Source organism: Mirounga leonina, unplaced genomic scaffold (assembly GCF_011800145.1).
Source record: "Mirounga leonina isolate KUSES-001 unplaced genomic scaffold, KU_Mleo_1.0 Mir_165, whole genome shotgun sequence".
Classification (NCBI taxonomy): Eukaryota; Metazoa; Chordata; class Mammalia; order Carnivora; family Phocidae; genus Mirounga; species Mirounga leonina.
This window is the reverse complement of record NW_023270415.1, coordinates 46352433-46374667: the sequence shown is the minus strand read 5'-3', so window position 1 is coordinate 46374667 and position 22235 is coordinate 46352433. Positions and strand designations below refer to the sequence as shown.

Below are 22235 nucleotides of genomic sequence, written 5' to 3'. Positions count from 1 at the left end.
GGGGGCGTTAAGCAGGTGACGGGGACTGAGGAGGACACTTGAGATGAGCAGCGGGGGTTGCATGGAAGTGCTGAATCACTGAATTCTATGCCCAAAACTAGTACTGCACTGTAGGTTAACCGGAATTCAAAGAAAAACTTGGAAGAAAAGAGATTCTGAGCGACAGCCTCAGAATTTACCTAATTTTCAAAACGGGCGCGCGCGCACACACAGTTAAAGGCATCTAGAAAACAAAAGATCTCAGAAAGCAGAGCACTCAGCTGGTAACCACAGGTAGGGCACCTGCTCCCCGCAAGCCTCTGTGCCAACTTCTCCTTACAGACACACTAAGGAAGTGGATCCGGGCGTGAGTTCTGATGCATTTGATAAGCAGCTGGCGCCTTTGAAGATCTTGAAACTAAATCTGCTTGGCACATAACTCAAAATTATAGGATATATAAACGGAAGCTACAAGAACTCAAACCAGAAACACAACTCGCCGGCCTCATAACCTCCTGGGCTAGGATTACTCAAATTTGGGATTATCTTTCCGCGTAATACAATTTCTAGAATTCATTCCAAAGAAGTATAAAAAGTCTTTCATTAGGTCCACCTTCTGCCTTTATGTGAGAAAAACAGGTTCAAAGAATCAGGCAGCCAGTCTGAGGGAAAGGTGCTTTTAGAGTCCGGACATACGCAAACTATGAGTCGTCATGCATGTCGACCCTCATGTGCCCGAATCCATTAAACTCAGAAAAAGCGGAGTAAATTGTGAAGAAGCCTCTGTTACCTCATGGTGCCACACACACCAGCCAAGAGATCTTGACGTGAGGTTGACGGACGAGTGTGTTGCTAATAAAAAAAGGAGTGGGGGGAGCGGGTCGGGGCACACGGGGGGCTTCCGGCCGGCGGCAGATGCACCGCGTGCGGGCAGGCGGTGCACGGCAAGCCCCCCGCGGACAGACGCCGCTGTGCTCGGGACCCTCCTGGCCCCGGCCCGATGTGCCTCGTCGCCTGGCTCTCGATCTGTGTCCTTCACAATATCCTCGAGAACACACTGGGCGGGAGAAGGGGGGCAGGCACGGCACGGCCCCACCGGCCTAGGGGTCCTGCACGGAGGTGGCTCGACCACCACCTCGGATCTAGATCCAGGATCTAGAAACACAAAAGCCTGAGCGCTCAATGCGCACAGCTTGGACTCATTTGCTACACTAGGTAGAAACGTGACTGCCCTCTCCCAACAAAACCCCGGTTTTACAGAATATATTTTTAGATATTGCCCTGTCAGTGATGGGCATGGAACTAAAAAAATCACCTCAAACTCAGTAAGGTCAAACTGAACTATCCCTCTCCCCACTCAAACCTCTCCCTCCTCCTGAATACCCTCCATTATCATACTGCACCACTCAGTCCCCAAGCCAGGAAGCTGAGAGGCACCCCCTCTGCTCCTTCCCCCCTACATGTTACTGCTCAGGATGTTTACCTTCAAACGCCCTGGAATCAACCCCTCACTTTCTGCTATGGGCTAAACCGTGTCCCCCTGAAAATTCCCCTGTTGGAGTCTTAACCACAGCACTTCAGAATGTGACCGTATTTGGAGATAGGTTCTTTAAGGAGGTAACCAAGTTAACATCAGGTCATTAGGGTGGGCCCTAATCCAGTAGGACTAGTGTCCTTATAAAAAGAGGGAACTGGCAGACACACATATACAGAGAGAAGCCAAACTGAAGACACGGGGAGGAGACAGCCATCCACAAGCCAAGGAGAGGGGCCTAGAGCACATCCTTCCCTCACAGTCCTCAGAAAGAGCCATCCCGGCTGACAACTTAAGATTAAGAACTCTGAGAACCGTTAAGAAAACGTATTTCTCTTTAAGCCACGACGTGTGGTACTTTGTTATGGAAGTCCCGGCAAATAGACCCTCTCTCTTCCCTCTGCTATTCGGTACCTTCCTTCAGGCAACTGCTTCTTCCCTTGGCAGCTTCTAACCAGTCTCCCCACTCCGCGCTGGGCCCCCGGTGACCCAGCTTTGACCCTGCTGCCAAATCTGATCCATCATGCCCCCCTTGGCCCTAAGGGGATCCCACCACCTTCAGGATCAAGCCTATCCACCAGAGAAAGGCCTCCCAGGCCCTTCATAATCTGACCATCTCTCTCCATCCCCATTCCCATCTGCACCTGGCCTCTCGCTGTACCAGTTCATGTACAAGTTCATAAAAAATGTGGGAAGGAATAATTATAACAGTTTTATTCTTTTTTTTTTTTTTAAGATTTTATTTATCTGACAGAGAGAGAGACAGCAAGAGAGAGAACACAAGCAGGGGGAGTAGGAGAGGGAGAAGCAGGCTTCCCGCTGAGCAGGGAGCTCAATGCAGGGCTCGATCCCAGGACCCTGAGACCACGAGACCACGACCTGAGCCGAAGGCAGATGCTTAACGACTGAGCCACCCAGGTGCTCCAACAGTTTTATTCTTAACAACCCCAGAGGGGAAACATCTAAATGTAATTAACTGGTGAATATGTAAAAAAAAAAAAAAAAAGAAAGAAAGAAAGAAAAAAGTTGTAGTATATTCAGTAATAAAACTCAGTAATAAAAAGAAACAATTCCTGATATTCACACAATATGGATGACTCTCAGATGCTCTGCTGAGCAAAAAAAAAGCCAAAGAATACAGTACATTCTATATGATTATACTTATGTTACTGCCAAAAAGAAGGAAAACTAATCTACAATGATAGAAACTAGATGAATGGCTGCCTGGGGGTGGGCACAGGGAACTTTCTGATTATTTACCTTGACTGGAGTGGTGGCTACATGGGGATATGCATTATTCAAAAATCAACAACTAAATTAAGAAAACAATTCTACTTACAATTGCATCAAAAGGAATAAAGTATCTAGGAATAAACTTAACCAAGAAGGTGAAAGATCTGTACATAGTATAGTGAAAACTATAAGACACTGATGAAAGAAACTGAAGAAGACAGAAATAAATGGGAAGACAGTTTGTGCTCCTGGGTGGAAAAAATTAATATTGTTAAAATGTTTACACTACTCGAAGCAATCTACAGATTCAATGCAGTACCTATTTAAAATTCCAATGGCATCTTTCACAGAAATAAAACAAGCAATCCTAAAACTTATATGAACCTGGTAACACCCCAAATAGCCAAAGCAATCTTGAAAAGGAACAAAGCTGGAGGCATCACAATTCCTGATTTCAAACTATATTTACAAAACTCTAGTAATCAAAACAGTACGGTATTGGCATAAAAACAGACACAGAGATCAATAAAACAGAATAGAGAGCCCAGAAATAAATCCATGCATATACGGCCAACTAATTTATGACAAAGGAGCCAAGAATTCTCACTGGGGAAAGGACAGTCTTCAATAAATGGTGCCGGGAAAACTGGACCACTATCTTATACTATACACAAATATCAACACAAAGTGGATTAAATTTGAACATAAGACTTGAAACCATAAAACTCCTAGAAGAAAACATAGCCAGTAAGGCTCCTTGACACTGGTCTTGGGTTTCGGATTTGACACCAAAAGCAAAGGTAACAAAATCAACAGTAAACAACTGGGACTACACCAAACTAAAAAGCTTCTGCACAGTGAAGGAAACAAAATGAAAAAAACTACCAAGTAGGAGAAAATATTTGCAAATCACATATCTAATAAGTGGTTAATATCCAAAATACATAAACAACTCAATATCAAAAAAAGAATCTGGTTAATAAAAGAGCAGAAGAACTGAACAGACATTTCTCCAAAGAAGACATACAGATGGGCAACAGGTACATGAGAAGATGCTCAACATCACTCATCATCGGGGAAACGTAAATCAAAGCCACAATGAGCTATCACCTCACACCTGTCAGGTTGGCTAAACTCAACAACACAGGAAACAACAGGTGTTACTGAGGACGTGGGAAAAGGGGAACCCTTGTGCGCTGGTGGTGGGAATATTACAGAAAGCAGCACGGAGGCTCCTTAAAAAAAACTAAAACTAGAACGACCATATGATCCAGCAATCCCACCTCTGGGTATTTATCTGAAGGAAATGGAAATGCTAAATCTAAAAGATACCATACCCCCATGTTTACTGCAACAATATTTACAACGGCCAAGACATGGAAACAACCTAAGTGTCCATTACTGAATGAATGGACAGAGAAAATGTGATATAGCTACACTATGGAGTATTATTCCAACAAAAGGAAATCCCTGCCATCTGCCAGCAACATGGGTGGACCCCAGGGACATATGCTAAGTGAAATAAGGCAAACAGAGAAAGGCAATTACCGTATGACTTCACTTGTACGTGAAATCTAGAAAAAAACAGAAAACTGAATTCACAGATATAAAAACAAACTGGTGGTTGTCAGAGGCAAGGCGGGGAGTGGGGAGTGGGTGACACGGTTTGCCAAAAGGTACAAACCTCCAGTTAAAAAATAAGTCATGGGGATACATATAACGGACCGCATGGTGATGACAGTTTTAACACTGTACTGTGTATCTGAAAATTGCTACAAGAGTAGATCTTTAAAAGTTCCCATTACATGGGGCGCCTGGGTGGCTCAGTCGTTAGGCGTCTGCCTTCGGCTCAGGTCCTGATCCCAGCGTCCTGGGATCGAGCCCCTCATCGGGCTCCCTGCCCGGCGGGAAGCCTGCTTCTCCCTCTCCCACTCCCCCTGCTTGTGTTCCTTCTCTCGCTGTGTCTCTCTGTCAAATAAATAAATAAAATCTTTAAAAAAAAAAGTTCCCATTACAGGAAAAAAAAAATGGTAATGATGTGTGCTGATGGGCTGCTAACTAGACTTACTGTGGTGATCATTTTGCAAATCGAATCATTATGTTATACACTCAGAACTAATACAATGTTATATGTCAATCATATCTCAACTTAAAGTCAATGACCTGTAGGCTTACAATGTGTGAATTTCATTGTATTAGGCCCTAAAACAAACTGGTTTTTAAGAACTACAATTTCAAAAAATGCCACAGCCCAGTATGTTCTAATTTGTCCTTCTGATGTTACTTTCTACAAACATGAACATTCATTAAAGTATTTCCACAGAAGACTCAGCCTAAAGAAAAGTGTAAATTATACAATACTTTGAAAAAAATGGTGTGGTTTTCTTAGAGAAGAACATCACTCCACAGTCTCACACTGATAACCAACCAGCCAGTTTAAAGCCCAAATCACCATCAGCTTCCCAATCTCTGATATGTCTCTACCAACCTCCCCTGGGTGAACTAATCTTCCGTTCCGATGCCTTCCTCCCACCCCACAGACAACCCCAATCGTTTGGTGGAGGAATCCAGCGGCACTGCTGGTTGCCTTCAGTGATTCAGTAGCAAACCTTCCTGTCCCTTAAAGTGGACCTATGATAATTAATAAAATTCCTTAGAAAATCAGCAAATAAATTCTAATTTTTGAGCTGGAAGGAATCTTAGAAATTATCTAGCTCCACATTAAAGGTAGGGGAAATCTGAGGCCCATTCCCAGGTTTCAGGACTGGTTAGCACAGAAGCAGGATTAAATCCCAGGATAATCTCATTCCCTTTCCATGATCCCAGGATTTATGTTCATAAAAACCACATGCTGTTTTCAGAGCTGCAATTTACATATTAAAATGAAGAGTTGCGGGGCACCTGGGTGGCTCAGATGGTTGAGTGTCTGCCTTCGGCTCGGGTCATGATCTCCAGGTCCTGGGATCAAGCCCCGCATCGGGCTCCCTGCTCAGTGGGGAGTCTGCTTCTCCCTCTCCCTCTGCCCCTCCCCACTGCTCCTGCTGTGTCTCTGTCTCAAATGAATAAATAAAAAAATTCTATAAAAAAAACAACTGAAGATTTCCTCACCTTGAGTCCTTTATGAGCCAGAGCTCGTCTATAGTGCGCTTTCACACTCCCGTCATCGATCTGCAGTGCCCGATCACAGTCCTGCTTTGCCTCTTCAAACTGGCACAGCTTCAAGTAACAGAGCGCTCTGGTGTAACGTAAGTATGAAAGGAACGAGGTATTATGAACAGCGAAGACAACATATCTCCAATCATGGCGTTTTCTTGCAATGCATGTAATCATGGCATTGGGGATACAACTGCAAACAAAATACAGTCCGGGCCCCTCAAGGAGGCTACAGTCTAGTGGAAGAGAGAGACACTTAAAACAAGCAAACACAGTATAATCTAAACAGGATGCTCTCTCTGGGAGCACATAGCTGAGAATGTCACGGAATCTGGGGGGGCTGAGGCAAGGGCAGGAGTAGTCAGGGAAGACTTCCCAGAAGAAGTTACATTTAAGTTGAAGCCCAGACCATGAGGTGAGAATTATCCAGTGCAAAGGCACTGGGCCAAGAGATAAGATGTAGGAGGGGAGAGTGGTGGCCAGGGGCCCAGCAAGAGCAGAGTCTCACAGTGAGAGAGAGCGAGCGAGCGAGCGAGCACACAGTGCTCTTGATGCGCTAAGAAAAGCGCCATATGGCTGGGTGCAGGGATGAGCTAGAAGGGAGGCCAGGCCAGATGGTGAAGGGTCCCATAAATCATGGCAAGGAGGCTGAGCTTTCTCCTGAGCTCCATGGAGGTCCACCAATGGGTTCGCAAATAGGGCTAACATGTTTACCAGGTTTTAGAAAGATAGCTCGAGTTGCAACCTTGGAGAAGGAGACAAGAGGGAAGAAGACATGCAGGGTAGTATGGCGGGTGCTGCAAACATCTAGGAGGAGTCAGTGGTGGCCCAGGACAGGGGTGACAGTGAGGTCGGAGAGAAAGGCTCCCGCCAAAGAGGAATTTGGAAGGGGGACATCCCAGTTTGCAGACAGCCCGGGAGAGGGAGGCGTCAGTCAGGAGTGCAGACAGGAGTGGAGTACTCGGGTCTGGAGCCCAGAGGGAGATGGACAGGGCGGCGGGCACACCTGGAAGGTGGTAGGGGGACTGGGGAGAAGATGGACTGGCTCAGAGAGCATGCAGGGTGAAAAAGGGATCTGCGCCTTCAGAACCCCGAGAAGGGCAGGGGAAGGAAGGCCTGTGGAGGGAGGAGAGGAGAGCTGCCCAGTGAGCCCCCTGTACTGACATCAAAGGGCGAGGCGGTTTCAGGCCCCACTGAGCAGCCGCCCATACCCCGGACCGCAGAGGCTGAGCAGAAGGGGAGAACACGACCTGGTGGAGTTAGTGACAACGTTTTTGACAAAATGGTTGCCAACAGAGGAAAACATGCACAAAAACAAAGCAGTGAGAGGTCGGAGTAAAAAGAATTCATCTGAAATAGCTAAGAAAACGTGTGCTGGGAGTCCCTGCTCTTTAGGAACTATCCTCACTCTTCTTGTCACCCCAGACTCTACCTATTCCTGAAAATCCCCACATCACCGGAGTCTAGATAGCAATCTTTTACCATCATGTGGTAAAGACTGCCTCTCAGCAGCTTTCCAGAACAATCTGCCCATTCCTGCTACACACTGAAGGATGCTGGTACCCTCCCTTAGGACTCCAAGAGAGAAAGGACACTTAGGAAACGCGTCAGAAAGACAGCTGAGTCCTGCTCCTACAGGGCCGACCACGCACGGGCCTGGTTGGGCACAGGGAGCTGGGCGGCCAGGAAGGGGAGGCAAGGGCAGCCCGCGGGGACCCTCAGCCCGCCACACCGCATGCTGTCAGTCTCTCTGGAACGCCTATGGCCCCCGCCCCTTTGAAAAACACTTAGGACAATATGCTATATAAATTCTCCAAACGATGGAGAAAAAACTTTGGCAATTAATCGGTCTATACTTTTTAATCCCCCCCCCTCCAAAAAAAAATTAACATAAATACGTAAAGTTACAAAGAACTTGCCTGTTTGTATAAATGGCACATTCCTTGTTGTTAATCTTTAAGCATTCACTGTATTTACTAAGGGCATCTTTATAGTTTTTGTCCTTTACACATTGATTTCCTTCTTCTTTAAGGGTTTTAAACATTTTTTCATCTATGGGACACCCCCCAAGGGGGGGGAAAAAAAGAGGAAGGATTCATATAAGCACCTCTACAAAATCTTCAGTATACCTGTAAGCAGATATTCTATTGCAAATTAACCTGACCACACACCATGCAGAGCTAAAGTCAAAGTGGAATGAAACTTTGTATACAAATTAAAAAGACAAATTGGCTGTAAGTAAAAATTATACAATTATGACATTTTTTTCAAATTAGAAAATAAAACATAAATAATGACATCATTTTATCCATACCGATATGTCTTCTCTACTGGAGATACAAACATCTACAGTGTTTGGTTTAGTAACTATTTCATGAAAAATGCACAAACCTGTTCAAGCCTGAGGTGGACATTTGTCCAGTACCCCATTTCCTTGGAAAACCACACCTCCCCCGTGCTCTGTCCTGCAGTTTAGGTAAAGCAAGCCCTACCCTAGCCCAACCTTTTGGAGTAATTTTTGTGTTACTATCAGCACATCATACTTTCCTGGCCACAATAATTTAACTCGTCAGGGATGGGCCTATGAGAGCCAATAAGCTACAACAAGATTTTTTGTGGCAGCTTCTGGTAATGCTTGCTCTTTCTCGTGGAATATGAGGAGGAAGAGAGGAGCTATCCAGCCATCTGGTGATACAAGGGGAGAGTCTATATTTCTAAGATAGGGTGAAAAGAGCAAGAAAGAGGCCAAGATAGAGAGCTGAAGAAGAATCTATGAGTCCTGAAACTAGCCATCCCTGCAGCTACTCTACCTGTGGACGTTTCCATGATAGGAGCCAATAAACAACCTTTTTCACTTAAGCCATAAAAGGCTGGGTTTTCTGTTACCTGCAGTGAGAGAGTCCCAACTATTACCATTACCTGTGCTATCTTGCAGTGATCATGGCCGACTCTGCTTAGGATCCTTTCCCCTTCCTCAGGGTGCCCTGATGTCCACTCAGCTATCACTCCTCTCCTACTCAACCCAGGCGTTCAGAGGAAGCTGACCCCACTGATCAGGAACACAGGCTTAGCTAAGCCAATCGGGGCACGGCATGTCCTCATCGTAGAGACTGGCTCAGGAATGGGCACATGACCCATTAGAATAAGTACCAATAAAATGTGAGTCAAGAAAGTAACAGGATAAAAAAGCCAGGGCTTTCAGGGTAACATATTTTCTCATTTTTAAATTAATGCTACCCAAAGCAATGGTGTCTCTCTCTCGGGACACTGATACCTGCACCCAGGAAGCCTAAAACCACTACAGTTCTATTATTTTCAGTCAGCACCTGAGCCCTGATGAGCTTTCAGTTACATGAACCAAAATATTCCTTACAGTTTAAGTTAGTAGATTTTCTGTACTTGCAACCAAAATTTTCTATCACACATAAAGTATGAAAACCTGAAGTTTTGAATCTATGTAATAAGTCCACCTAATGGAGTAACTTGATATAAAATAAAAATCCTGAAATTAAATTTATTTCTAATGTTTCATGTTTCAAAAGACCACACAATGGGGCCAAATGACACTCCCCATACATCCTGCTATATGTAAGACCTAAAACAAAGTATTACAGGGATTCCTCCCTGCCCAATTTGCTGAAAAACTTTAAGCTTTTCTTCCCCCATTGTTTTTAAACCTTTGGTATCTATTCTAATAATCACATAAATATGAAGAGCTGATTATACTTGTGCTCATGATTAACTAACACAGATCTACAGTATAGTCAGTATATGCTCTTTGTTAATAAACGACCACCCTTTACTGAGCAAATGCTTTGTGCGAGACTCCAGTAACAGCCAACGCTAGAAAACCAGAGATCTCCAAGACTTTCCAAATCAAAGTAGATGTTCCCTGCATCTCCCTTCTAGTCAATGAAGAGGATGAGGGTCTAACAGAAGCCACATCACGACTGAGGAATCTCAGGGTGTCTACAAGATGAGGGTCAACCAGGGACACACATGGAGTTCCTAAGCAGGCAGGAGAAATGGGGCCTGAAGTGGCTTTTAGCAGAATGCAAGAGTGAAGTGAAGTCCCATTTATTAAACACTCTGCACAAAGTAATGAGGTAGGTACTATGGGAATGCAGGTATGTTAATAACTATGATATAAGGCAGAAAGAAATACCTGCTAGGTATTTACGTTGTAGCGTTTTACTTTGTTCTATTATTTCAAACACACCGATCTTATTACTTTAAGCCCTGCGACATGCAGGTGTTAAGAGAGAACTACATGCTACTTCTTTTTCTTATGAATGCTAACTAAACCTTTATTAAGTATTTTGTATGCATATCTCCATTTATTCCTGAGAACAACGCCACAAGACAGTTATTCATATTCCCCCCTTTCATACACACTAGGACACTGGATGTGGGAAGCAACTTCTTAAGACTCTAGTTAGAAAGAGGGCGAACAGGGTCTTAAACCAGGGTCTGATGCCTGAGTTAACGCCCTTATCCTTCTGCTTTCCTGTGAAAACAGACACGCAGCTCAAGGTAACCTTGAAAAGAAGGGTGTGTAGGCTTCGCCCACCTGTGCTGCCGGGCTGGGGCCGGCTGCAGGAATCCCCCCCTTGGCTGGGGGGCGTCTCTGCCACAGGCTGCCAAGCTCGCAAATGCGCAGATGTGGGCACAGCAGGAATGGGGGACAACCTCTCCCGCCAGCTTGGTCCGTCCAGATCCATCAAAATTCTTGTTATTCTAAAAAAAAAATGAGTTTTCTCTTTTAATCATGCCATTTGTTTTTTATATCACTGAAGCTCAAATCAACAGTAAGATTTACAACACTGCGTTTGTGTACTTCTCTATAGAAAACACAGTCTTGAGCTATCTGCTGTCCCCATAAACTGTCTTTAAAAGGACTTTTAAAAGTTGCCCAAAATTATGTTAACTTTAGATCCTTTCTGTATCAAGAGAAAAAATGAAGGTCTAAAAATTTTTTCAATGTATATGCAATAAAAAGCGAAATATAAAGGTAAAATTTAGGAGGCCTAAAAGAAATGTCCCGCATAACATTTAATATAATTACTAAATTGATAATGCATTACTCTTGAGAATAATCAAAAACACCTGAGAATTTCTATGCCCAAACTATACACCAAGGAGAGGTGTACAAGACCAGCTGCTAAAACTGATGAGGGCAAGCTATCATGTAGAATATTGTTTTTCCTTAAAGCATTTACATATGGCTAAGATACTCTTACCTTGCCTTTTTTTTTTTTTTTGTCTTTAATGTTATTCACTTACTGTGTTTTCATATGCATAAAGATGAAAGGACAGGATACTGGAGTCCAATAGGAGGGCCCTTATACTATTGATGTTTACTAATGGCCATCACAAAGTTCAGATTAACATCCCCATCATCCCTTTGTCATCATTTTAAACATACAAAATATCATATTTACGTTTAAAAACAAAACTGAACTATGTCTTTGAAATGGAACTGATTTTAAAAAGGTGTGTCCCAAGATGAGAGGATTTACAGGTAATTAGTAGAATGCATTCAAGTTATCTAACTCAATAGTACTTCTTGTGTGCATAGTTTTCTATTTATACAGAGAAAAACACAATCCACATACTTTTTCTTACAGTTTCTTAAACCGAAATTTCAATAGTGATCTTTGGTTATGCGAACCAAATATCACCTATCTTAGTGTAAAGAAAATAACTTTAAAAAATAATGTAAGACCACCCACAACTACAGAAGGAAAAAAAAAGCTTTAGAAAAGAGAATTTTCAAGCAAAACTTGTATTACCAGCAGAGAGGAAGGAAGAAGCAGCTGAAAAGAGATGATGTGTTGCCAGGGAGTAAATAAGTAAATGCAGGGAAATTTAACATATAAGATTCCTGGAGAGGAAAAGAGGAACATGGTTAATGGAAGACAGAAACAAAATATAAACACAGAGGTTTAAAAAAAAAAAAAAAAAAAAAGCTGCTGTTGTTCACACGGAAAAACAAACATAAATATGGGATTCGTGAAAAGGAACAGTGAAATTTAAAAAATGGATATTTCACAGAAAAACATATATGGCCAAACCAGACAAAGCCCCCTCATCTTCTTATAAAGTATCACTAAGAAACGTTCGATTAAAAAGTGAATGAATCTTAAAAGTCAATCTGTATAAACGAACCTTCATGAATACACATAAAAAGTATAACGCAATCCTCAAAAAGCTAAACACAGAATTCCCACATGACCCAGCGATTCCACTCCTAGGTATACTCCAAGAGGAAGTGAAAACAGGTGTGCAAACACTTGCACACGAATGCCCACAGCAGACTATTCCCAACAGCCCAAAGATGGAAACCACCACAGTGTCCATCACCTGATGAATGGATAAACAAAACATGCTATGCCATACAATGGAATGCTATTCAGCTATAAAAAGAAAGGAAGCACTCACATATTCTACAACATGAACCTTAAAAACGTCACACTAGGTGAAAAAAGCCAAACACAAAAGGCACATACTCTAGGATTCCATTTACAGGGACCATCCAGAACAGGTAAACCGACAAGACAGAAAGCAGATGAGTGGTTGCCAGGGGCTGAGAGAAGGGAGAATGCATGGCTGCTTAATAGGGACAGGGTTTCCTTTGGGGATGATAAATGTTCTGGAACTAGAGAGAGGTGGTGGGTTGTACAAGTGTGCATGTACTAAAGGCCACTCAACTGCATACTTTAAAAGACAATTTTATGTTCCATGAATTTTACTTCAATTTTTTCAAAATATATAGTGCACAAGGTTCAGAAAGAGGAGTAATCACAGCCTCTCAGGTAACTATTTCTCCCGTCAAACCTTCCGGCCCATCACTATGAACCCACTTTCCTCCAACACCTTCCAACAGGCCCTTCCTCTCTGTCGGCTAATTCGGCTGTCTTCCTGCTTTGTCTCACAGGAAGCCGAGCTCTGGGAGAAGATCCCACTTGCCCAACTACCTTGGAGATGACCGGGGACAGAGGATGGGCAAATTAAAAGCCGACCACAGGAGTGAACTGTGCTCTCTGTTGGAGAATGAATTCATTCAACACATCTTACTGAGTGAATCTGCTGTAAGAGGTACTTCAATCACACAGACAGATAAAACCCAATTCCTGACCTCAAGGAACCTTCAATAGAATGAGAGAAAAATAATTTTACAAAAAGGGACAGAGAATTTACAAACGATATGGGAGCTGGGTAATAATAGAGGTCACGGTGTTCTGGGGGAAGTGGGAAGGGTGCCTAAAATACATGTATGGTGGGGTGGAGCTGGGTCTATCAGGGAAAGTCATTTCCTAGAGGAAGGAGGTCCTCTCCTAAAGGACAGGGAGGAACTAACAGGGCAAAAAAGGAGAAAAGAGGGCGCCTGGGTGGCTCAGTTGGTTAAGCAGCTGCCTTCGGCTCAGGTCATGATCCTGGAGTCCCTGGATCGAGTCCCGCATCGGGCTCCCTGCTCGGCAGGGAGTCTGCTTCTGCCTCTGACCCTAACCCCTCTCATGTGCTCTCTCTCATTCTCTGTCTTAAATAAATAAAATCTTTAAAAAAATATAAAAAAAATTTTTTTTTAATTAAAAAAAGGGGAAAAGAGCCTCCGGGCACATATGAGGAGGCAGCAGATGACATTTCAGCAAGGCAGCTGTGCCACAGGGCAAATGGTTGAGACCTCCCAGGTGACGCTGCCCGATTTTCAAGCTCAAGAGCAAGGAGGCTGTGAATGCCCAAGGCTTGATCTGGCCCCAGGTCCAATTGCCAATGCATATCCCTTTCTTCCAGTTAGGCTGGGATCAGACAGGTTCCACGTGACGAGAGTGGACACTCCAGGAAATGGCTGTTCGCTCTACACAGAGATCTTTCCAATGGTCTTCTCCAAAGTGCGGTGGGACCATGTGGGGAGGTAAGGCATGATTTTATGATATGAATTAATCTAAAACATGCCATTCTCATCTTGCACAATTTTGCTCAAGGTCTCCTCCTATCAGTGCTCTTCAAAGACCACCTCAGGCGCTTGCTCTCCAACAAATGAAGCCTACACAGACCAAAGGGGCCTGGCCTCTCTGTGATTTCCCCACCTTACTAATATATTTTCACCGGTGGGGATAATCTGTCTTATGTTTTTCCCCCTGGCTATATTCTGGTTTGCTTAAATACAGAGATTGTTATTTTGCTGCTTTTTGTCTTTTTGCGGGGGGGGGGGGGGCAGGGCAGGCCAGACCAACACGGGGCACAGTGTAACACACATAAGAAGCTATACTCTGGACAAATGGGATCAGAAAATAGTATACATAACTAGAAATATTATTCAACTCGTCATTTTTTAATCTCACCTGAAAGCAATTTATGAAGTCTGGAAATTCTTACCTTCCCATGCTCACTCAGGGGGTAAATAGGTCTTAACATAAATTAGATCCAAATTTTTGCTATTTCACCATGATAAATTAATACTCATCCTAGATGAGTGTCTATTTAAAGGGCATATAACACAAAATCTAGCAGGCTTATGAAAACATCCACTCTCCTGAGGAGAAACAACAGTTACGCTTCCACTGACAGAGGTGGTGCATTGAGCATGTGCAAACCCTGTAGGAGAAGAAGATTCGATATGGCAGTTTTCACTACATTTTTGGATCTTGTGCTAGAATTACTAGTGATTTAGGGCGCCTGGGTGGCTCAGTTGGTTAAGCGACTGCCTTCAGCTCAGGTCATGATCCCAGGGTCCTGGGATCGAGTCCCGCATCGGGCTCCCTGCTCTGTGGGGAGCCTGCTTCTCCCTCTCCCACTCCCCCTGCTTGTGTTCCCTCTCTCGCTGTGTTTCTCTCTGTCAAATAAATAAAATCTTAAAAAAAAAAAAAAAAAAGAATTACTAGTGATTTACATCATCACTGGAAACACCTTCCTAACGCCACAGATATTTACAAATACTAAAATTAAGTTCTGTGCATTCACAACAGCAAAGAAGATCTATACGCTGAGCTTAAGAAAAAAAAAAATTACTGAACAGTAATTAATGGACCAGGAAACAAATATAAAGGTGTTAGAGGACAACTCAAAATGGATTATAGGACAGTTAGAAATTAAGTTAGAGAGAGAGAGAACTGTTTGGTTTTGATGGGAGTGAAAATCATGCATGCAAAGTAAGTAACTGAGGACATGTCTACACTCTGACACCGTTCTTGGAAAAGAGGAAGAAAAACACGTAATTCCAGTAGAAAACAACTAGACCTCAGGCACCGCCTCAGGCTGGCTTACCTGTTAATACTGTCATTTGCTAGCTGGATTCTGCAGTCTATTTGCAACACTGTTTTATAATCCACGTAAGCTTTCTGATACTGCTCTAAAGTTTCATAGGCCATTGCTCGACGAAGAAGAGGCTTGATTGAGAATGGATGAAGTTCCAGAGCCCTGAAGACAAAAATATTACATGTCATTTGTTTTGAAAATTATTCTTTTAACTTATACTAACTGAATATACACTGTAGTACTGGACTTTCAAACACAAACATATCTGGCATTTCATACGAAGGACCTAGGAATATACTAGAAAGGCAAATTCAGAGTAGAACAATCAAACTTGAGGTTACTTCCTTTATTTTATATACTTTGGGTGGCGGCGGAGGGAGAGAGAAAATCCTAAGCAGGCTCCACTCCAGTGTGGAGCCCGCCACAGGGGCTCCGTCTCACAACCCTGAGATCATGCCCTGAGCTGAAATCAAGAGTCGGATGCACCAACTGAGCCACCCACGTGCCCCTACTTCCTTCCTTCCACCCTCTCCAATACCCTAAACCCTCCCCCCCCAGCCCTGACAGAACCCACCATGGCACCAAATACAAGGTAGGCTTTCAATAGATTCTTGTTACCTACTGATGGATTAAGAGGAAAATTTTCTTTTTTTTTTTTTTTAAAGATTTTTATTTATTTATTCATGAGAGACAGAGGGAGAGAGAGGCAGAGGGAGAAGCAGACTCCCTGCCGAGCAGGGAGCCCGATGCGGGACTCGATCCCAGGACCCTGGGATCATGACCTGAGCCGAAGGCAGACGCCCAACCATCTGAGCCACCCAGGCGCCCTAAGAGGAAAATTTTCATTCGCACCTGTGTTTAATAAGGCACCTCAGCACAGAACCACAAAAACTTGCATTACATTTTGAAAATCAGCTCCCTAAAGGTCAGTTTATTATGATTTACTTGCTGGCAAAGGGCTTCAAAAACGGACCAGAAGGAATCAAGGAAGTAAGTGTATGACGATTTGTTAAGTCAGGAATTTTCATCTTGCATTTGTTAAGGCTATGAAGTACCTCCAACATCACTAGAGATGTATTTCAAGGTTATGTTCCTTGGTTTTGTTTGAAGTAGCTGTTTAAAGCTACTTCGCTACACAACGGACTTCATGACATTCTGAAATAAAGCACACAAATCCAGAGATTGTAATTACGTACGAAAACTATCACACTCTTCGTTTCAACGAACTTAACTGAAATTGTAAAGCACGGCGAGTAGAAATCCTAGCAAGAGCCTACTTTCTACACACCCCACCAGGGACTGTCTGCTGCCCTGGGCTGTCCACACCAGGGATGGCAGGTCTGCTCCTCGGGTTCACTCTTCTGCTACATGTTTAACGTCCTTCAGGGAAAGCACGAGTGAGGCCTGCTTTACTTGTTCTCCAACAGTCTTGGGGATCTGCTGTCTATCCCCGTCTACAGGGGTCTGGCAAGGGGATGCTGACAGAGCACCTGCCAGGTGCGAACCACTGCAGACTCGCTCCTCGCACTGCCCAAGCCGGCAAGGTCATCCGTTCATGCTGCAGGTGAGGAGGCGGAGGGGAACTGAGCCTGATCGGCCCACAGGGCAGTTCTTCTGAATTTCAGCTTCAGGAAAGCCAGGGCAGTGACTGTCCCCACGGCTGAGATCAGCGCCTGGCCCGCAGGAGGCACTCAGCAAACACCCCATGCCCCACAAGCGAACCTACGCTCTGCCCCCCTCACGCATCCAAAAGCACTATCAATAAGGGAACTTCGTTGGAGTCATTCACAATTCTCCACATTGTACAGACACTCCACTGCAAAGGGGGTTTCCCCCCCGGCTCCGCACCATACAGGCGTCACGAACGAGCTTCAGTGCTCTATCATCTAACCAATTTTGTTCTGCCCAGGTGTTACCACTGGGGGTTATTTTAATGATCTCCTCTGTACTGTACTGGGCTTTACATTTTTTTCTCTAACACATATGTATTACTTTTATAACCAATAAAAGTTACTTTAAAAGTAAAACTAAGATCAAGTAAAAACTCCTACTTAATAGAAAACCGATCTCTGAGCATCATTACCACTGCCTTAAATCTAGCTTAGTTTCATGCTTGGGGGATATTAACAACATGAACCCAGATGACAAACATGTACGATACTCACATAACTACCCCATGTCACCACAACTACCCCAGGTCACCACAGACTTCCAACGCCCAAGGTGCTTTTCAGCCACTCAAGACAGAGCCCAGGTAGGCGTGGAACATAACACCGAGGAAGATGATGCATTTAATTTTTAGCACTCCCAGCCCAGTAAATGCAAGGTTTTTTCTCTTTAACCACAATCCTGAAAGTGAGTATGAGCTTATAAATGGAAATTCCACTAAGGAAAAAAAAAAAAAAAGGGCATTCATTCATAAAAACAGAGAGAACTTTTTAAGCCAGAGCTCACAAAGGTTTAACTATTCAAGTCAATACAGTTAAGACCCTACAGAGTCTTGTAATTTGAAGCCTGTCAGAGAGAAGCAAAGAGGAGCAAAAGCAGAAAATTACCAGGCAATGTTCATTTTTAGTGAGTCTGTCAAAATATCCTCAATGGAAAGTCACCGAAAGATTCTTTTGGTGTAGTTTAGATAACCCAAAAAGATTCTCTGGCAGATGGGAAGAGGATTTTTTTTTTTAAGCTGATAAACAATTCTGAGAACATAAAGCAATTTCTAGGATAATGGTTTTAAACTTCTGCCCTGTTTCATGGTTTATCTCGAAGCCTAAAATAGAAACATGGAGATGCTGTGGTCAGGAGAGGGACAAAGCCCAGAGCCCCTTGAGCTCCTCAAATCCCCCTTATACTTCCAACAGAGATCCTCTCAGCATACCCCTGGGATACACCTCAGAGTAAGTGTTTCAGAGGAGGCCCCAGGAGTTCAGATGTGTAAAATTAAACACTTTTCCCCCAAACTACATTAAGTTATTCTCATAGGTCAATCTATGAAAGCTAATTCATAGGTTCCCGTCTCCCTTATTTTAAAGTTTGCCCCGATTGAGTTTTTTTTCCAGTTTGACTCCTGCTACCACTTGTCTTAGAATAAGGGCTCATGGGCACACTAACAACTCTCCAAAGAGCAATTAAGTGAAAAACTAAAACATAGGCTTCCATTAAAATGTATGTAATCTTCTTGAGGTGAAAATAGTCCTATTTCTGCTACTAAATGATTCCTAGTTCATACAGATTTAAATATTTATTTCAACATGTTTACAAACGCAAATCAAGTTTTCTGGCATTAAAAGTAGTTTGAGGGGTGCCTCGGTGGCTCAGTCGTTAAGCGTCTGCCTTCAGCTCAGGTCATGATCCCAGGGTCCTGGGACCGAGTCCTACGGCAGGCTCCCTGCAGGCGGGAAGCCTGCTTCTCCCTCTCCCACTCCCCCTGCTTGTGTTCCCTCCCTCGCTGTGTCTCTGTCAAATAAATTAAAAAAACAAAACAGTTTAAAAAAAAAAAGTAGTTTGAGGTTCACTGCTTTGGAGTAAAATCACCTCATGCCCCTTATGTTGGGACTCATATGCCAGGTATCAAGAAAACATCTAAGTAGGTCGGGCTCCAGAGAGGTCAGTACTGACCAGCAAAGCAGGATTCTTTGGCCTAGAACACAGCTCTTATCTAAGGACATCTTAACTAAACCACCGCCCATCTCCCTCCACCCCTACCCCCTCCCCAGGCCGTCTCCTGCTCTCCCTTCCAGACAAACCTCCATTCTAGCCTCCTTAGACACCACGGCTGGAATCCCATCTTTGACTTCCTCCCAGATCTACACTGAAACACAACAAATTTTAGCAAGAAAATGTCTGCTACCTTAAACTATCTCACTTAAGGATAAAGTGACTCCACTGTTTTGCAGTAGCCCTAACTGTACGGTTCCCAAGTTTGAACTGTAGTCCTGAACTCACTCACTGTAGCAAGACCTAAGATAAATCTGAAGGTTAACGTGTTGGCCACAGACACTTGTGCTGTGAAGGTTCTTGGCTGCAAACCACAAGGTACTTGATATTCCACAAATTCACATGGTCTTACTAGTTAAGTGCAATGGTAAATGTTTAACAACTGGCTCTCCTGAGGAGAAAAACCCAGATTTGAGGTGCCTGCCAATTTTCATGGTGTTAGTACTCCAACCATGGCAGATTTCAAGCTACCAATTTGACTTCAACCAGCTCCTAAAAACGTATTAAGTAGTGTGAGCCAACACAACAGTGGACGGGTCTACAGTCAGGGCCAAGTGAATATAAATAGTATTTATTTTTAAATCTGAATATGTAAAATTGGCAAAAAAAAAAAAAAAATCCAAGCCCCTCAACACCTTCTTTTTAAACTGTAGACACAGAAATTGGCAAGTTTTTACCCATATCAATATACTGATACTAACACTGAAAAAAATAATAAATTGTTCTTCTTATAATGAGGTTGTCCACAAGTTACTGTTCAACCTAGGACTTCTGAGAGTGAAAACGGGTAATATTAGTAATTTTACCAGACAAGAAGAGTAAACCAGGACTGTGAGGGTCAAGCCAGGACACACAAGTTATTTTTTAGATGCACTAATAGTAGCTTCTTTCCAAAGGGCTCCTGAAGCAGGCTTATCACATAATGGTGGAAGAAAACAGTACTTTTTATTCATGTAAATACATTCACCAACCTCAGTATGTAACTTGTTGAGTATCACGGGGGACTATAGTGCTTGCAAAGCGATCTACGACACGGTTCCTGACTTCACGGAGCTGAAAATCCACTGTCGTGGATAACACAAGTACCCACAGGTGTGAGAATGACCGTGCAAGGGGTGTAGCCATGCAGGTGACCAGGAAGCCTGAGGTGACCAGGAAGGCAAAGAAGAGGGGGCAGCTGAGCAGGGATTTCAGAAGCAAAGATGTGCAGAGGGCATCACAGTGGCCCAAATGAGAGCAGAAAGCTTGTTTGGGGGGCAAGGAGGTAAGAGGAGCTTGTAATTATCTGCAACACCACACTGAGCCACTGAATACCTGCTTGAAACACAAAATAATGCTTCAGGAAAAGTCGTTCTGATGCTACAGTGGAGGAGCCAAAGAGACTAGATGAAAGGCTTCTCCAAAAGTCTAAAATTGACATGAAAAGAGCATGGATTAAAGTGACGGCTGTGTAAATGAAAAAAGTTTGCATTCTTCTATCAACTGTCTTTGTATATATGAAGCAGAAAAATGTATCATTTTTCGGTATAATTCAATTAACATGTCTTTAAAGTGTCTAAGAAATTAGATCCATGAAGAAAATTCGGTAAGAAATTAAATACTGCATTCATTCATCACACTGAAATGGTAATCTCTTGACAAACCTGAAAACGCGCAGTTTACCTGTTACAATCTTGAATGCAGCCGCTGCAGTTTCCTTCTTTTAGGTAACACGCTGCTCTATTTGAATATAAGATACTTAGATCATCTGCACTTCCACCTCCTAAAATCACATTTAATTAAATACGGTTAAACTCCGGGAGCGCAATCACAGTTCCCCAGCACGAAGAGACGACTGAGGTCTCCGGGGGCACTGCCGTCCTACGGACCGCCCCTCACGCGGAGCCGGGGAGCGCCCGGTGCCCGCAGGGGCCTCAGGGGGCGAGGCCGAGAGGGACGCGTGCAGACGCGCCCCGCCCGGGCACATGCTACGCATTCCGAGGTGCCGCGCGCCCAGGTCGGTCCCGCCCCGCCCTCCGTCCGGTCTGCCCGGACGCGAGCGCCTGTCATCCGGGCGGCGGCCCTACACGTCCCGAGAGCCGCAGCCCGAGGGTCCGGGGAGGCGCGGGCGCAGCTCTCGCCTACCTGCAGGCTCCAGCTGCGCGATCGCCGCCGAGTACTTGAGGGCCGCCTCGGCGAACTGGCCGCTTTTGAACAGCTCGTTGCCCTGGCTCTTCAAGCCCGCGGGGCCGAGCGTGGCGGCGGGGACGGGGGCCGCGGCGGCGGCAGGGTCCCCGGCGCCCCGCCCGCTGCCCGGGTGCTGGCTGGCGCTGCCTGCCGCCTCGGGGGCCCGCGGTCGGGCCCGCTTGTCCGCGCCGGGTCCGAGCTCCCGACCCCGCCGCGGCGCGCCCCTCTCCGGCCGCTTGCCGCCCTCGCTTTTGCGGGTCAGCTTCTTCTGGATGTTGCCCATGGCGCGCGGCTCCGCGGCGCTCCCGGCTCCCGCCGGCTCCGCGGCCTCTGTGGGAAGTGGATGCGGGAAGCGAGTGTTTGCATCATCAGGAGAAACTACCTACCGCGGTGGCCGCGGGGGTGCCCGGCGCAGACGCGCGGCGCAACGCGCGCGGGGGCGGGTCGCGGCGGAGGCCGGGCTGGCACCGCCCCCGCGGGCGGGGCAGCGCGGTTCCCGGCACCTCCAGGCGCGCGTCTGCCGGGGGCTGACCGCCGGGCCGCGCGCTGCCCGGGCCACGCACGGGAGGCACCCGTAGTTAACTCGTTGAACGCCGACGGGCTTGGAACGCGAGCACGGCTTCTCAAAATCATTCCCTGAGTCAAAGCATCCGTGGCCAGGTACAGCTTACAAAAAAACGTACCTTTCTCCCCAAGCATGAAGTTACCAAAGCTTGAATACGATAATTGCACCCAAGATCAGGGTACCCTTTTAATGTAAAGAACTGGGAGAGAAAGATAATTTGAAAGTGAAATAAAATCCAAGTGACCATTTTAAAATGAATTGAGCAAAGAAGTTACATAAAATAGGCACCAAGTTTTTAAAGTGAGCTTTAAAAAACAGTAAATTTTCCATAACAGTGTCTTATTCAAGCTAAATTCCTTTATCTTGATCGAAAGACTTCAGGCATTAATCATAGCTTTAATAATGGATTTTTTTAATCTATTATTTTTAAATATGAAAATGATGTATAAATATTTCATTGGTGGGTGTCTTATCAATATTTAAAACAAAGCAAAAAATATTTAAAACAAAGCAATTAATTATTTCACAGAACTGTTAGAAAAAACACTTAAGTACAGAGACTTCCAAGCTTTCTGTTTTAACAAATTCTAATCTGATTTTTTTAAAGCAGGCTCCATGCCCAACGTAGGA

General features: G+C 44.5%; 1 protein-coding gene across 1 annotated transcript in view; it reads right to left on the bottom strand.

The window, feature by feature from the left end:
* Window positions 1–22235, bottom strand: part of SPAG1 (sperm associated antigen 1) — a 69735-nt gene that overhangs the window by 5677 nt on the left and 41823 nt on the right. The window contains exons 11-16 of the mRNA XM_035011638.1: window positions 20999–21370; window positions 20537–20636; window positions 15167–15319; window positions 10470–10636; window positions 7819–7951; window positions 5855–5981 (exon numbers count right to left, since the gene is read on the bottom strand). Coding sequence (XP_034867529.1) covers window positions 5855–5981; window positions 7819–7951; window positions 10470–10636; window positions 15167–15319; window positions 20537–20636; window positions 20999–21370 — 1052 coding nt within the window. The remainder of the gene's footprint in view (window positions 1–5854; window positions 5982–7818; window positions 7952–10469; window positions 10637–15166; window positions 15320–20536; window positions 20637–20998; window positions 21371–22235) is intronic.